Here is a 14,257-nt window from a genome sequence, read left to right as displayed (position 1 = left end):
TGGGGAGCCCAGTGTAGTAGCCCTCTTTATCCTGGATGGGCTTCGTCCCGGCCCATTAAACTCTGGGCTGAGGAGTCGGTCGTCTCACTGGGACGCGGTTAGTTAGTTTCCTCGTCGCGCTGGGCCGCCGGCTTCCGCCGTTCCGCGGCGGAGGGAAGCCATGGGCGCCGCCGTTGCAGGGTGGACCGTGGCGGCGGTGCTGCTTCAGGTCGCCGGCCTCTCCCTCTTCCTCTACGGGTTCTTCCCCGTGAAGCCCACGCTGCGTGGCTTCAGGTCCGCGCCTATGTGCCTCTGCTTTGGTTTCTCTTGAGTCCTGACTCTCGCTATGCTGTGAAATTTACGGTGTTCGCTCTCGTCTGGTTGTGTGCAGTGGAGCCGAGAGTTACCAGGTGCCTTCGTGCGGCTCCGTTAGTGCTGGGGAGCAGGAGCCGACGCTTCACCCGGATCAGCTCAGATCTCTGTACAGGGTAAGGCGTTGCTACTGTTTCCGTTCCTCGTGTAGGTCCTCCTCGTACAGCTATGTGTTGCATTGTTATGCTGCTAGAACGAAGCTTGGGAATGTTGAACTAGTGGATAACTGTGCTGTGGAGACTGGATACTATGCATTTTCCCCTGAAATTTGAAAATTCTTAACAGATCGCATTATCAGTTATGTTCACCCTTGCTATTTTCTGTACTCCAGGAACTCTCTGGGATCCCTCCTGTGTATGATCGCTTAGTGTTGATGGTATGTCCTGAATTGATATGAATGTTCATTTGGTTCAGCAGCATAGTTCAAATATGTTTTGGTGATATTTTGTCTTACCCCTTTTTTTAAATTTTTGCCTTTTGAGTTTATGAATGTCAATTTAGGTAATCGATGGACTACCTACTGAATTTGTACTTGGGAGAGGCAGGAAACGTCCAAGCAAAGAAATGATGGAGTCTATGCCATACACTCAGTCTTTGTTGGCTGGTTGCAAAGCAGCAGCTTACCATGCCAAGGCTGCACCTCCCACCATCACAATGCCCCGACTAAAAGTAAGACTTCTTTCTAGAGACACCCTTTTATTCAAGTGTTCCACAATACTAACTGTACTCTTTTTTAGGCTATGGTGTCTGGGGCAATTGGAGGTTTTCTAGACGTAGCATTTAATTTCAATACTCAAGCCTTCTTAGAGCTTCTTGGTTAGAACCTCTCTGTACCTCCCTACCTGTTTCATACTAATCATAACTTCTGTATACTAAACTGCCATTAGTATGTGTAGGTCCTTTTGTGTTTTGTATTCCCTATTGGTATCTGTTTCAATCGATGTGAAATTGCTTATATACTATATTTATCATACTTGACAAATGCACACCTATGCAGATCAGCTTCATATGATTGGTTTGAAGTTAGTGATGTTGGGAGATGAGATATGGATCAAATTGTTCCCAACACTATTCACTAGACAAGATGGAGTGAGCAGTTTTTATGTAAGTCTTTTTATCCCTGGCATGTTTTTCATACATGTGGTTGAAGGATAATATGATAATGTCTGTCGCCTGAAACTCTAGCCTACCAGTTACTTTCGAGAGCGCATTATTGCTTCCCTGTTTGATTTTGTAGGAATCTGCCAACATTACTGAAACCACTAGCCAAAAAGCCAGTAGACCAAACATGGGCGCATATTTTAGAGTTTGCTTGTAATTGGCCTCTCCATACCATTTGTTCGGTATACTTTTATCCACTATAAAGCAAAACCTCATTATTCTCCTGGTGACGATACAACATTCTTTAAGGAGAGCATCAGCTACTTTGGGTTGTGCTTGCAGATATTTGCATATGCAGTACTTAAGCTTATGTCTTGAACTCTTGATGCTTGCCTAGTGATAATGTTTTGGTTGTTCTTAGCAGCCTATCATTTTTATCAATAAAATTTTGTTCAATTGTTTGTAACTATCTTTCAGGTGAAAGATACAGTTGAGGTTGATTTCAATGTTTCACGCCACTTAGAATTTGAGCTTGCTGCAACAGACTGGAGTGTCTTGGTACGCTTTCGCTCTTACCTCAGTGCTTGTCTCATTTCTCTTACCTCAGTGCTTGTCTCATTTCTTATTCCTTGTGGACTGATAATGTTATGTCTAATTGCTTGAATTACAACTATACAGTGCAGGACTAGTTTTTTTTTTTTTTTTTTTTTATAATAACTAACCCACTTTACATATCATTCGTTGTCTAGTGCTTATCTACAAGGTTGTTTTGCAGTGTCTTTTTGAAGAGTAGTAAGCCATTCGTTTTTTTCGTTTGTTTCTTTTGGATAATTCCAGGTTCTTCACTATCTAGGCTTAGACCATGTTGGACATATAGGTGGCCGCCGGAGGTATGCATCTCATCATCTTTCAGGCTTTCATGCTTTTGGGGGGTTTGACTGGTGATAATTTTGAGTTAAAACTTTTAAATGATAGTGTTTTGATGACCCAAAAGATGAAGGAGATGGATGATGTCATTAGACGGGTGCATACTGTGAGCCTTCAGGATAATCTGGACAGAACACTTTTGGTCTGTGATTCTTTCTTGTTTTGACAAATAATCTTCTTTTTCTAGTCATGTACATGCTATATGACAACTGACGACATGTTTCAACATCTGTGGGAGATTGCTTTAGGAGTCCACCAGCAAATGATGGATTTGTATTGTTAATTCATGTGTGCATGTTTGACAAAGTTTATCTCTCTGTCATTCTAATTTATATTTATATTTATTGAATTGCGCTTTTTATAGGACACAGTGTTGAGAGCCCATATTGCTCGCCCTATGACCAGAATGAAGCACTTCAAGTAAAGTCTAAACTTTATAAATGACATACATTTATGTTACTTATAGAGGTTCTGTATACCTTCTAGTTCATCTTTGGATGTTTGTGTTGCTCATTTTTTTGCATATTCTTTGAGCCAAGAAAACATTGTTGCTGTATGACATTTTCCAATCACTAGGCTTTATGTTATCCCCATTCAAGCTGATTAGATAATTACAGTACTCTTAAAGATAGTCCGAACTCCCAAGAGATCAAAATACAACTCTGACATCCTTTGTCAGGTGGATCTTGCCCCGACTCTTGCTCTTCTACTTGGTATTCCAATTCCGAAGAATAATTTTGGTGTCGTGCTTCCAGAGCTTTTAAACGCGTTGACAGGTGATTTTATTTACCTTCCATTTTTGGTGCATTAAGGTTCATCATGAATGACAAGGAATATACAATGTATGCTTGTGAGCTTGAAATTATTTCAGTAAGTTATTTTCAGGGGTTGCCTAATCAGTTCAATTATATTCTTGGTCACATCATTATATTGAATTGTTTACAAATTATATTATTAAATATTCCTCTTAGCTTTCACTGTTTGGAGATTATGAGTGCATCTTGTTTCAGATGACCAAACTAAGGATGTTAGAGCTTAACTCATGGCAAATCTTAAGATTGCTGCAAGCACAAGTACCTGCCTTCTGCCTTGAAGATTGTATTAATTCGGAGGGCAGCATTGTACTTGACATCCTTCATGAATCTATTGAGAAAAAATTGTGCCATTTACTTTCTAAAGCCTTTTCTTCTCATCAATCCTCACGTCTTCATCGAGGTTCTGATTTCAAGTGAGCTTCTGCAGACAATCTCCTTAAACTGCTGTATCTTTGTTCATCATTGCTTAAAAAGAACTTGTTTCAGGTCTGTTAAAGCTGGGTACTATGGGACTACTGCAGATAACTACTACGGCTTCTTAAGATATGCGAGTGAGTGGTTGTCTCACAGAGCAACCGACGTAATTTTACTATCTTTGCAGATTTGTACCTTAGTTTCAAGTAGCTTTCTGCTAGGTTTGCCTTTCTTAGGAATGACTTGTTTTCTTTTATTACAGAAACCATTCTATTTACTTGTCTCTGCAATCCTTCTGATGACGGTGTCATGCCTTTTCCTCATGAGCACTGTGTCTTGCCTATTTAAGGCACGGTCTCTAAGTCAAGTTGATCACCATTCAGAGTCATATTTGGATCAACGCTGGCACCTTGATGAGGTTCTTGTTCTTGCTGGGATGTTTCTCTATGTCATCAGTCTTGGTTCAAGTTCTTTTGTGGAAGAAGAGCAGTATACATGGCACTTTCTCACTTCTACTCTGTATTTAATATTTCTGACCAAGGCAGTCCAGTCAATGCTGAAAGGATCAAATCCAACACTTGGTCATAAAGCAGAAGAAAAGAGCTTTGACAAAAGTAACTTTTCCTATGCTACAAGCTTTGGATTAACCCCGGGCAAGAGAAATGTTTACAAGTTATGTACTATCCTTATTGTTCTTGTTGCTGGGAGCTTGGCATCAAGGTGGGATCAACTGGGTTCACTTTCCTGATATTTCAAAGTTACTGGCGCAAGCTGACTCTTCTGTTGTAAAGTCTCTTCAGATTATCTCAGTTCTTGCAGTTGTGGTATTGTTTTCAGTTTCACTCACTTTACTCAGAGCAAGACCAAAGTTTGTTATAGGAGTATGGTTGACCCACATTTCTTGTGGATTTTTGGTTCTGCTGCATATCTGGGCAAATCAGATCAGTACTTCATTACCAATTAACCATAGCACAGCATCAATAGCTCGACAGTTTTATGTCATTGCTAGGGTGAAATATCTGCCACTGTTCTTGCTTCACCTTGGGTATTTCCAATGTTTTCCACAGAAGCAGAATCAGCATCCTCTGGTTCTAGTCCTGTAAAGGCTATACATGGCATCAGAAATTCACTTTTTCTCACTGGAATTACATACACAGTGTTCTGGGGCCTTCTGCAATTGCTTCTTCAACAACCAATCAATGCAATTCCTCTTTTCCTCATTTTCTTGCAAACAGTCTCGAGTGTAGTTCATTTTTCTCTGGATAAAACATTACATAAACAATGGGTACAGGTAAGTCTCTTGCATATTCTTGGTAATCTTTGCTCGCTCAGCATGATGTTTTCCTTTTTGAAACTCATGGCATCAGGAAAATAGTTGTTTTTTATTGACTTACTGTTGGCAATAAACCGTGTAGGTTGTGGCAATGCATTTCTTGGGAATGGCTGGTCACTTTGGTCTTGGGAATACAAATAGCCTTGCCAGCATTGATGTTGCTGGAGCTTTCATTGTAAGTTTTAACCAAGAATGCCTCAAGACCCCTTTTCTCCATTTCCTTCTGACTTGGCTGATGAATTGTGACAGGGCATTTCAAGTTACTCCACAGTTCTGGTATACTGATGTTTATGATAACATATGCATCACCTCTGATGTTATACCTTGGGTTGGTCCTTCATGTATCGGTGAAAGATATTGATGATATCTCTACTCTACAGCAGTTGAAATGGAACTATATTCTAGACAAAATGGTCACATTGCCATGTTTGTTTCCTTTGCTCATTAATTCTCTTGTATTGACTTCATACACCATTGTTTTGCTACTCATGAGGAATCACTTATTTGTTTGGAGCGTATTTTCACCAAAGTAAGTATCGAATAAATGTCTTACAAATAAACGCCTGCTCACTTATCCGTTTTGCATAGAGTACTCCGTATAAAAAATGTTGTCATTCTAGCTTTGTCATAAGTCAAACATGTTGACCACCAATTCCTGGAAATCCATATAGTTTAACATTATAAGATTTATGTTTTTAGGTTCACCATAGAATACTTTCATAATATATTAATGTAGAATTCACATGTTGTTAAACTATATGAATTTCTAGGAATGGATGGTCAAAAATAGAAATACTTGACTTGGGACAAAGCTAGAATGACAACCTTTTTGAAATGGAGGGTACAATGTCGTGTATTATAAATGTATACGTTATGGTTTCTCTGTAAGCATCATATGCTGAAAGATAGATTTTGATGTAAATTGATGTAAAAATGTCAATCCTAGTTCTTGATTCCCCTGTCCTCTTCGAAAGCACATAAACAGTAGAAGTGACCCATGGTGATAGATTTTTCTCATGGATCGAATATGCATATCGGAACCCTCTTAGCGACGCGCCATATCGGAACCCGGGTATGATGTTAAATGGGCAAGGGCCGGGTCGTCACCCCCGTGACGCGCCGTGTTGTGATCTGGGCATGGTGTCAAGTAACCAAGGATCGGGTCGTCACTTCCTTAGTGGCGCGCTACATCGGTGCCCGGGTGTAGTGAAAAATGAGCAAGGGTCTTCGCATCAGAGTCGACGGCTGCGAAGAGTAAGAAAGCTAGTCGAACCAACTAGGATCCGTTTAGGTAGTTGGAATGTAGGGTCACTTACAGGTAAGTTAAGAGAATTAGTTGATACCGCGACTAGGAGGCGTGTAAATATATTATGCGTTCAAGAGACTAAATGGAAGGGTCAGAAGGCGAAGGAGGTGGATAATACAGGTTTCAAGCTTTGGTACACAGGGACAGTCGCGAATAGAAATGGAGTAGGAGTTTTGATTGATAAGAGCCTCAAGAATGGTGTGGTGGGAGTGAGAAGGCAAGGAGATAGGATTATCTTAGTCAAGCTTGTCGTTGGTGATATGGTTTTGAACGTAATTAGTGCGTATGCCCCCCAAGTAGGCCTCGACGAGAGTGCTAAGAGACAGTTCTGGGAAGACTTAGATGGCCTGGTTAGAGCTATACCTAGTAGTGAGAAGCTTTTTATAGGAGGAGATCTTAATGGGCATGTAGGTACTACAAGCGCAGGTTTCGAGGCAGTTCATGGAGGTTTTGGGTATGGTAGTAGGAATCAGGAAGGGGAGGAAGTTCTGGACTTCGCGGTAGCTTTTGACCTGATAATAGCCAACACTTTCTTTAGAAAGAGAGAATCTCATCTAGTGACCTTCAGTAGCGGACAACACTGTAGCTAGATTGACTTTGTCCTCGTAAGAAGAAAGGACAAACGAGCATGCTTGGATTGCAAGGTGATACTAGGGGAGTGTGTTGTTTCTCAACATAAGCTTTTGGTGGCAGATTTTCGTTTTCAGGTGCGTGACCGTAGGGATAAACAAGCTAAGATTGAAAGAACAAAGTGGTGGAAACTAAAAGGGGAGACGTCAGAGGTATTTAGGGAAATGGTTATCAAAGATGGCTCTTGGAAGGAAAAAGACGACATAAACAATATGTGGGACAAGATGGCAACCAACATTCGGAAGGTAGCCTCAGAGGTGTGTGGAGTAACCAAAGGAAGGGGACGCGAGGCTAAAGACACTTGGTGGTGGAACGAGGAAGTCTAAAGGGCTATTAAGGAGAAGAAAGAATGCTATAGACGTTTGTACCATGACAGGAGTGTGGACAACATAGAGAAGTACAAGGTGACAAAGAAGACTGCAAAGCGAGCTGTAAGTGTGGCAAAGGGTAGAGCGTACGAGGATCTTTACCAACATTTGAGTACGAAGGAAGGAGAGAAGGACATTTATAGGATGGCTAGGGTTCGTGAGAGAAAGACACGGGACTTCAACTAAGTTAAGTGCATTAAGGATGAAAGAGAGCATCTCTTGGTAAAGGAGGATGAGATCCGACATCGATGGCAAGAGCATTTTGACAAATTGTTCAATGGTGAGAATATGGACACAACCTTTCAGTTGGATGACTCTTTTGATAACACCAATAGGCGCTTTGTGCGGAGAATCCAAGAATCTGAGGTCAGAGAGGCGTTGAAAAGGATGAAAGGAGGTAAGGCGATGGGACCGGATGGTATCCCAATCGAGGTGTGGAGATGCCTCGGGGACATAGCTGTAGTATGGTTGACCAAGTTGTTCAACCATATTTTTCGATCAAACAAGATGCCTGATGAGTGGAGAAGTATATTGGTACCGATCTACAAGAATAAAGGGGATATTCAAAGTTGTACAAATTACCGGGGAATTAAGTTGATGAGCCATACTATGAAGCTATGGGAGAGAGTTATCGAGCATCGCTTGAGAGCAATAACGTGGGTCTCTATGAACCAATTTGGTTTCATACCCGGAAGGTCAACCATGGAAGCCATTTTCTTAATAAGACAAGTTATGGAGCAGTATAGGGAGAAGAAGAAGGACCTACACATGGTTTTTATTGACTTGGAGAAGGCTTATGATAAAATACCAAGGAATGTTATGTGGTGGGCTTTGGACAAACATAAAGTCCCAACGAAGTACGTCGGGCTCATTAAGGACATGTATAATAATGTTGTGACTAGAGTTCGAACAAGTGATGGAGACACGGATGACTTCCCGATTAGGATAGGACTATATCAAGGGTTAGCTTTGAGCTCTTATTTGTTTGCTTTAGTGATGGATGAGGTCACAAGGGACATACAAGGGGACATCCCTTGGTGTATGCTTTTCGCGGACGATGTAGTGCTAGTTGATGAAAGCCGGACAGGAGTGAATCAGAAACTGGAGTTATGGCGGGAGACTTTGGAGTCCAAAGGTTTTAGACTTAGTAGAACTAAAACTGAGTATATGAGATGTGATTTCGGCACTACTACTCGGGAGGAGGAAGATGTTAGTTTGGAAGGTCAAGTAGTGCCTAGGATGGATACCTTTCGATATTTAGGATCAATGCTACAGAGGGACGGAGATATTGATGAAGATGTTAGCTATAGAATCAAAGCAGGGTGGATGAAGTGGCGGCAAGCGTTTGGTGTCCTATGTGACAAAAGGGTACCACAGAAGCTAAAAGACAAGTTTTATAGGACGACGATTAGACCTGCTATGTTGTATGGTGCAGAATATTGGCCTACGAAAAGACGACATATTCAACAGCTAAGTGTCGCGGAAATGCGTATGTTGCGTTGGATTTGCGGGCATACAAGAAGGGATCGAGTTCGGAACGATAATATACGTGAGAGATTAGGGGTAGCGCCAATTGAAGAAAAGCTTGTCCAACACCGGTTGAGATGGTTTGGACATGTGCAACGGAGACCTCCAGATGCACCGGTGTGTAGTGGAATCCTAAGTCAGGATAGTAACGTGAAGAGAGGCAGAGGAAGACCGAAGTTTACTTGGGTAGAGGCAATAAAAGGAGACTTGAAAGGATAGAATATACCCAAAGACTTAGCCTTAGATAGGAATGCTTGGAAGACAGCTATTCACGTGCCTGAACCTTGTTTCTGTTGGGTTTCAACTCTAGCCTACCCCAACTTGTTTGGGACTTAAAGGCTTTGTTGTTGTTGTTGTATCGAATATGCATATTCTATCTTATATGCTATATACATACAATTTCACTGTTAGCTGACCCACTCAAATTCCTAAATGCCTACAGGTACCTCTATGTCTGCGCAGCAACAGTGTGCACATATGTCGGAGTATTCATCATAGCTATGACTGCAGTCTATAATTGCGCTGTTTTTAAGTTCCGGGCACGAAGCTACAGGGATAAATCCCTATAATCAGAGTAATGATTAGTTGTTCTGAATTAGTAGACATTTGTAAAAACTCGGAAAGGGCAGTATCTTGGCCTCATTGTACAACATTGTATATTTGTATTCCCATGTTTCCAGATCATGCAATCCCTGCAAGGGCCTATACACATTTCTCGTTCTCTTTACTAATTTTTTCCCCCTTTAGGGATTAGATTTGTTCTGGACACATGCCGTAAGTACCTTCGGGCCCCGTTCGGCTTACCCATATTCAGCTTGTTCGACTTCTTTTTTCAATCGGAACAGTATTTTTCTCTCACAACAATTTAGCCAGAACAGTGTTTTTCAGCCAGTTTCAGCTAAAATTCTGTCAACCGAACGGGGCCTCAGTATGAACAGGAGTACGGAGTATAATGTAGACTGAGTCGTACTTGAGAAATCCATGTTAAGCCATTTTCGTATATGGGTCTGGGCATTAAACCCTTTAAATCCTTATGTCATGTATCATCTGTTAGAGAACAATTCTATGAATTTTTGATAGCAAATATTGCACATTTTCACAGCTAGAAAGTGTAGGGTGCGACCTGAAAAGGGGTGAAACAAATGCGAGCAAATTTATTCAAATGAATCAGAAATGTTTACAATCACACTGATACACCAATGTTGAGCGTGATGGCTTATGTACAGTAGTTGTTGAATGTCGGATACAAATGGTACTGGTAAATAGATAGTGATGCGTCCATTCAATCTTTAGATTGCATGTGAGATACCGCTGATCAGCCCCCATATTGTTCATCAACAGTAACTGGTGGTTTAGCGCTTTGAGCAGATATCTTGACACATGATGTCACTATTTAAATCAATCAACGAACTTGCAGGCTATTTACATCATAATCTAAGCACGCCACTAAGTTTGGCATCTTTTTTTTTGTTTCCCTTTGATCTTTGGAAAGGGAGAGAGAGGCCTTTAGCATATCACCACAGGCCACAGCCACACAATGTTTGCATATTTGCACCGGCCAGCCATGGACTACTCACACAAACTTTGATATTACACGACAGGATGTCCAAAAGGCTGAAGTTGCTGCTTGTACAATCGCAGGATTCTGGTAGATACTGTACAAGGACAACAGAGAATTAGTATGCGCAAGTTAAACGGCTACAGCAATACTATTTAACACCTGCAGGTCATTGGAAACTTATCAGTACATGACTATATCTCCCTAGACAATGATACAACAATTTAAGTGCTTACAAAATGAAATGTGGGGAAGTGTTCGCAATGTAAATACTGTTACAAATACCCACATCCTGGATAAACGGAGGTATTAAAATACAATTCTATAATCAAGCTGATGCTAGCAATCTAGGTTGTTGGAATCTGATCTCCCCAATTCAGAAACTAAAAGGGTCACATCAGAGTGATAATGCCCAGCTGCCCTGATGTCCCTCTCTCATTGGGAAGAAAGGCTATTCCAACTAAAGGGTCCTAGTGTATCGCCCATTCAAGTATAGTGCCAAGCAGCCTAATGAGCAGTGAAGCTTGCTCATACTATAAGGAATTGAGTTGAAGATATTTGTAACCTAGTCCGAAGATGCTATTTTGCATAGCTACATTGAAATGCTCGTGGAGTTCTGTCAAAATGCTTCTGATATTCTACAGAAATAAAAGATAAGGCAGTGGCCAGAGGAATTCAAACATTCCTTGACGTGATCTATGGATTTCTGTACAAGGATTATGTCACAGGAGTTGTATCCATAATTACTAACAGTATTACTCCTATTAGCACGGTTAACTTACCCAATGGCCGTCGCGCTCCATGATGCTATATTGTAAACAACTTTCGTTCCATCCCATGCCTTCAGCAGCTTGCTTTTCCTCTTTTTAGTTGAAAATGTCTTGCTAAGAGCTGACAAAATTTAAAATGGGGAGTCTTAATATAGGATTTCATATAATAAGTAATAACTGAACTCATCTCAAATAATGGAACACAATGTTAACCTTGTTGAAGTTGACTGGGTGTCAGGTCCTGCATAATATGAATTTTTGTGCCATCAATACTATGAAGATTCCCAAAAATTAACAGGTGATATAAAACCCTTTGCAGGTGATAATAATCTAGCAGTCAATGCATGAAAACGAGAAACGAGACATCCCTTCCCAAATCATGCACTTATGTATATGAGCAAATAGAAAGTGAACTGCACTTTATATACCTTAGTTTGTTTCAGTGAAAGCAAGTATGCAGCCATGAAGCATGCAATACCATCAACTATGTCCTCTTGCTTAACAAGAACATATCCGTCCTCTGAATCATCACTAACATTCATACTCTTATCATCCCATATATCTGCAGCACTTATAATATCCCATGATACCATTTCATCCACTGTTACAAGAGTCATTGTAGAACTGTTCAGTTGTCAGATTCAATTGAACGGTGTATACAGATAGGGGTTTCTAAATTGTGGACAAGACATTCACAAAAAAAAGGTGGACAAGACAGTGCATGCATTCATTATGAAAAACAATTACAGTTAAATTCTGAATCCAGCAAAGGGTAATTTTGCACAGCAAATGCACCTGCACCATGTTGATATACTGACTTCTGAAGGGTATCTAGCTTCTCGAGAAATTCAGGTGATTGAACCCTTGATTTCAGAAGATCACACAGCTGCAAGTTAATTAAGATGTAGAGACCTTAGGGAGGCTTGAAAACAGAAAGAAACAAGCACAGTGAAAGCCTGGTCTAATTTATGCTACCATCAATAGGTAACATGCATGACTGCCATATTTCCATAAAGCTGTTTAGACCACAGTTGAAGCGCCAGAAAACAGTTTAGCTCAAACTGATGACCAGGAAAACAGAATTTATAGTTGGTTTACGCTTCACACCATGAATAGCCTGGACCCATGTTGCACAAGGAATTCAGTGTAAGATGTCAACTATTCCAAAGTCTATGAATCATCTGCTATTTATTTATTTATTTGCTAAATACATAATAGTGTGAAAAACTGTGGAATTACAAATCACTTACCAAAATACATACCAACTACCAAATTCATGGCCTCATCTGCTATGCAATCTCGTTTTAATCTCCCCATTCTATGAAACATTTCACTGGACTATGCAATCTCATATAGCAACTGCTTCGCTTCCAAGTTTGACCTTAAGAACCTATTACTATATCTGACAAACTTTCATGACCAAGTCATCTGCTGACCCAGCACGTAATACCACAGAAACAGTAAGGCAATAATTGAGCAGCAGTCACTCAAATTTGTAGCAATTTCGTGCAAATCTGGCCTAGTCCTGGCACGCGGCAACCTCCGATCCAGTTAAACCGTTTAAGCTACTATCGCCCACATCTCAGAAAACGCCTAACTGCCGCAAAGTACCCCAACCAATCGAGCCACCAGCACCAATACCCGAACCCAAATTGATTTGCACAGCGAGATCTCGTCCCCTCACCTCGTCCGCCTCGTAGTCGGTCTCCGAGGGAGGTGGCGGCGGCGCCCCCTCGTCCTCGTCCCCGCCGCCGTCGCCGCCCCCCTCCTCCTCCACCTCCACCTCCTTGAAGCTTGCCCCCTCTGCAGCCTCCCCCAGATCGGCCTCGTGCATCATCTCCAGCGCGCGCTGGCACTGCTCCAGAACCGACTCCAGCGTCCTCCGCCGCAGCTTCAGCTCCTCCGGCAGCCTCCGCCTCGCCGCCGCCTCCGCCAGAGGAGGAGGCTCAGACGAGGAGGCCGGCTCCATGGGAACCGAACCCTAGTCGCGCGGCGACCGGTGGCTTGTCTCACTTCGCAACACCCGACCCCAACGGCGAAGAGGGGAGAGGGGAGAGGGGAGAGGGAGACGTGCGCGTGGCTGTGTCCGTGGCGGACTTCTGGTTCCGTCCGCGCGTGTTGTTTTTGGTGGCGGCTTGTTGGCGATAGGGATAACCCACGGCCGGTAGTGTCGTTACGAAGCTAGGAGCCTAGGACACGGCGGTGGGCTGGTTGGTGGTGTTGCCCGCACGCTGTGCTCAGTTTCCTTGGAGGATGCGTGCTACTGAGTGGTGGGGACAAGGAGCGGGGGGCCCACGTGTCATGGACTCGTTAAGGCTACGAGCTTGTTGTGTCATCGTAGGTGGGAAAAACTTACTTGGAGTGAAATTATTCCTACTGGCAAATGATTGGGTAGTTTAGACTTTAGTAATGTGTGAGAGGGACGCTAATGGTAACCCATTGGAGATTTGGAGAGGACCCATATTCTTTTTTTAAGATGGTGAATTGCTTTAAATATGAATCATTTTCTATGCCAAATATGCTAATATATTCTCAAGGACATCTGGTTGAGACCACCTCCTTCGTTCACAAAGAAAGACATTATAACATTTAAAATTTATCCTAAAAGAAGACACTATAACACTGTTTATCACTGTCAAGAGGACCTCTGACAGAAGTCATTTTGTAGGACGGAGGAAGCGACCAACAGCTTTATTAGTGCCAAACTGCCAATGCCAAAGTCACTGCCCTGCCCACTCAGTCACACAGCAACAGGAGAAATTCGCATCAGAACTGGAGGTTGACTCTAGGCGCTATAGGAACAGATTTTCAGCTGCTTGAGAAACTTAGAGCAGATTTTGAAATAAACCGCCTTATGTGAAAACCTTTTCGCCAAGATATATTGTGTAACACCCCTGTGTTACGAGCTTGCGTAGCACCGAGAGTTAGGTCCAAGAAAAATTAGCCAAACAAGTTTTCGGGTTTTAAAAATTTATAACACGCGTGAAATGATAAGCGAATCCCATGTGACTCACTTTTGTGGTGGAGAAAAATCAAAATAAATAGTGTTAACTAATGTTCTTGGGAGCTCAAAAATCAAATTTGATGTTAAGATAAGCTCTTTTCGTTAAGTCGGCAAACACTTGAACTATTATTAAAATACCATTTTAGACGAATT

The 14,257-nt window shown here is 41.8% G+C and overlaps 1 protein-coding gene and 1 pseudogene across 1 annotated transcript; one reads left to right on the top strand and one right to left on the bottom strand.

The window, feature by feature from the left end:
* The first annotated feature begins 25 nt into the window (after window positions 1-25).
* On the top strand, window positions 26-9,570 carry LOC136467877 (uncharacterized; annotated as a pseudogene).
* A 336-nt stretch (window positions 9,571-9,906) lies between these two features.
* On the bottom strand, window positions 9,907-13,237 carry LOC136464653 (uncharacterized). Its single transcript, XM_066463613.1, has 6 exons — window positions 12,785-13,237; window positions 11,896-11,986; window positions 11,529-11,701; window positions 11,314-11,341; window positions 11,113-11,221; window positions 9,907-10,427 (listed from the first exon to the last, which is right to left on the bottom strand). Exons 1-6 carry the CDS (start codon window positions 13,067-13,069, stop codon window positions 10,346-10,348), a joined length of 768 nt encoding a protein of 255 aa, XP_066319710.1. The 5' UTR covers window positions 13,070-13,237; the 3' UTR covers window positions 9,907-10,345.
* Between the last annotated feature and the right edge of the window lie 1,020 nt (window positions 13,238-14,257).

This window comes from Miscanthus floridulus, chromosome 7 (genome assembly GCF_019320115.1).
Source record: "Miscanthus floridulus cultivar M001 chromosome 7, ASM1932011v1, whole genome shotgun sequence".
Classification (NCBI taxonomy): domain Eukaryota; kingdom Viridiplantae; phylum Streptophyta; class Magnoliopsida; order Poales; family Poaceae; genus Miscanthus; species Miscanthus floridulus.
Note: the sequence above shows the minus strand (reverse complement) of the source record. Positions and strands in the feature narration are given on the sequence as shown.

Coding starts and splice junctions, on each gene's coding strand:
- LOC136464653 (XM_066463613.1), bottom strand. CDS start 13,069: ATGGAGCCGGCCTCCTCGTCTGAGCCTCCTCCTCTGGCGGAGGCGGCG. Junction 11,987..12,784: donor CCGACTACGAGGCGGACGAG/GTGAGGGGACGA, acceptor ATTAACTTGCAG/CTGTGTGATCTTCTGAAATC. Junction 10,428..11,112: donor TGGAGCGCGACGGCCATTGG/GTAAGTTAACCG, acceptor GTCCTTGTACAG/TATCTACCAGAATCCTGCGA.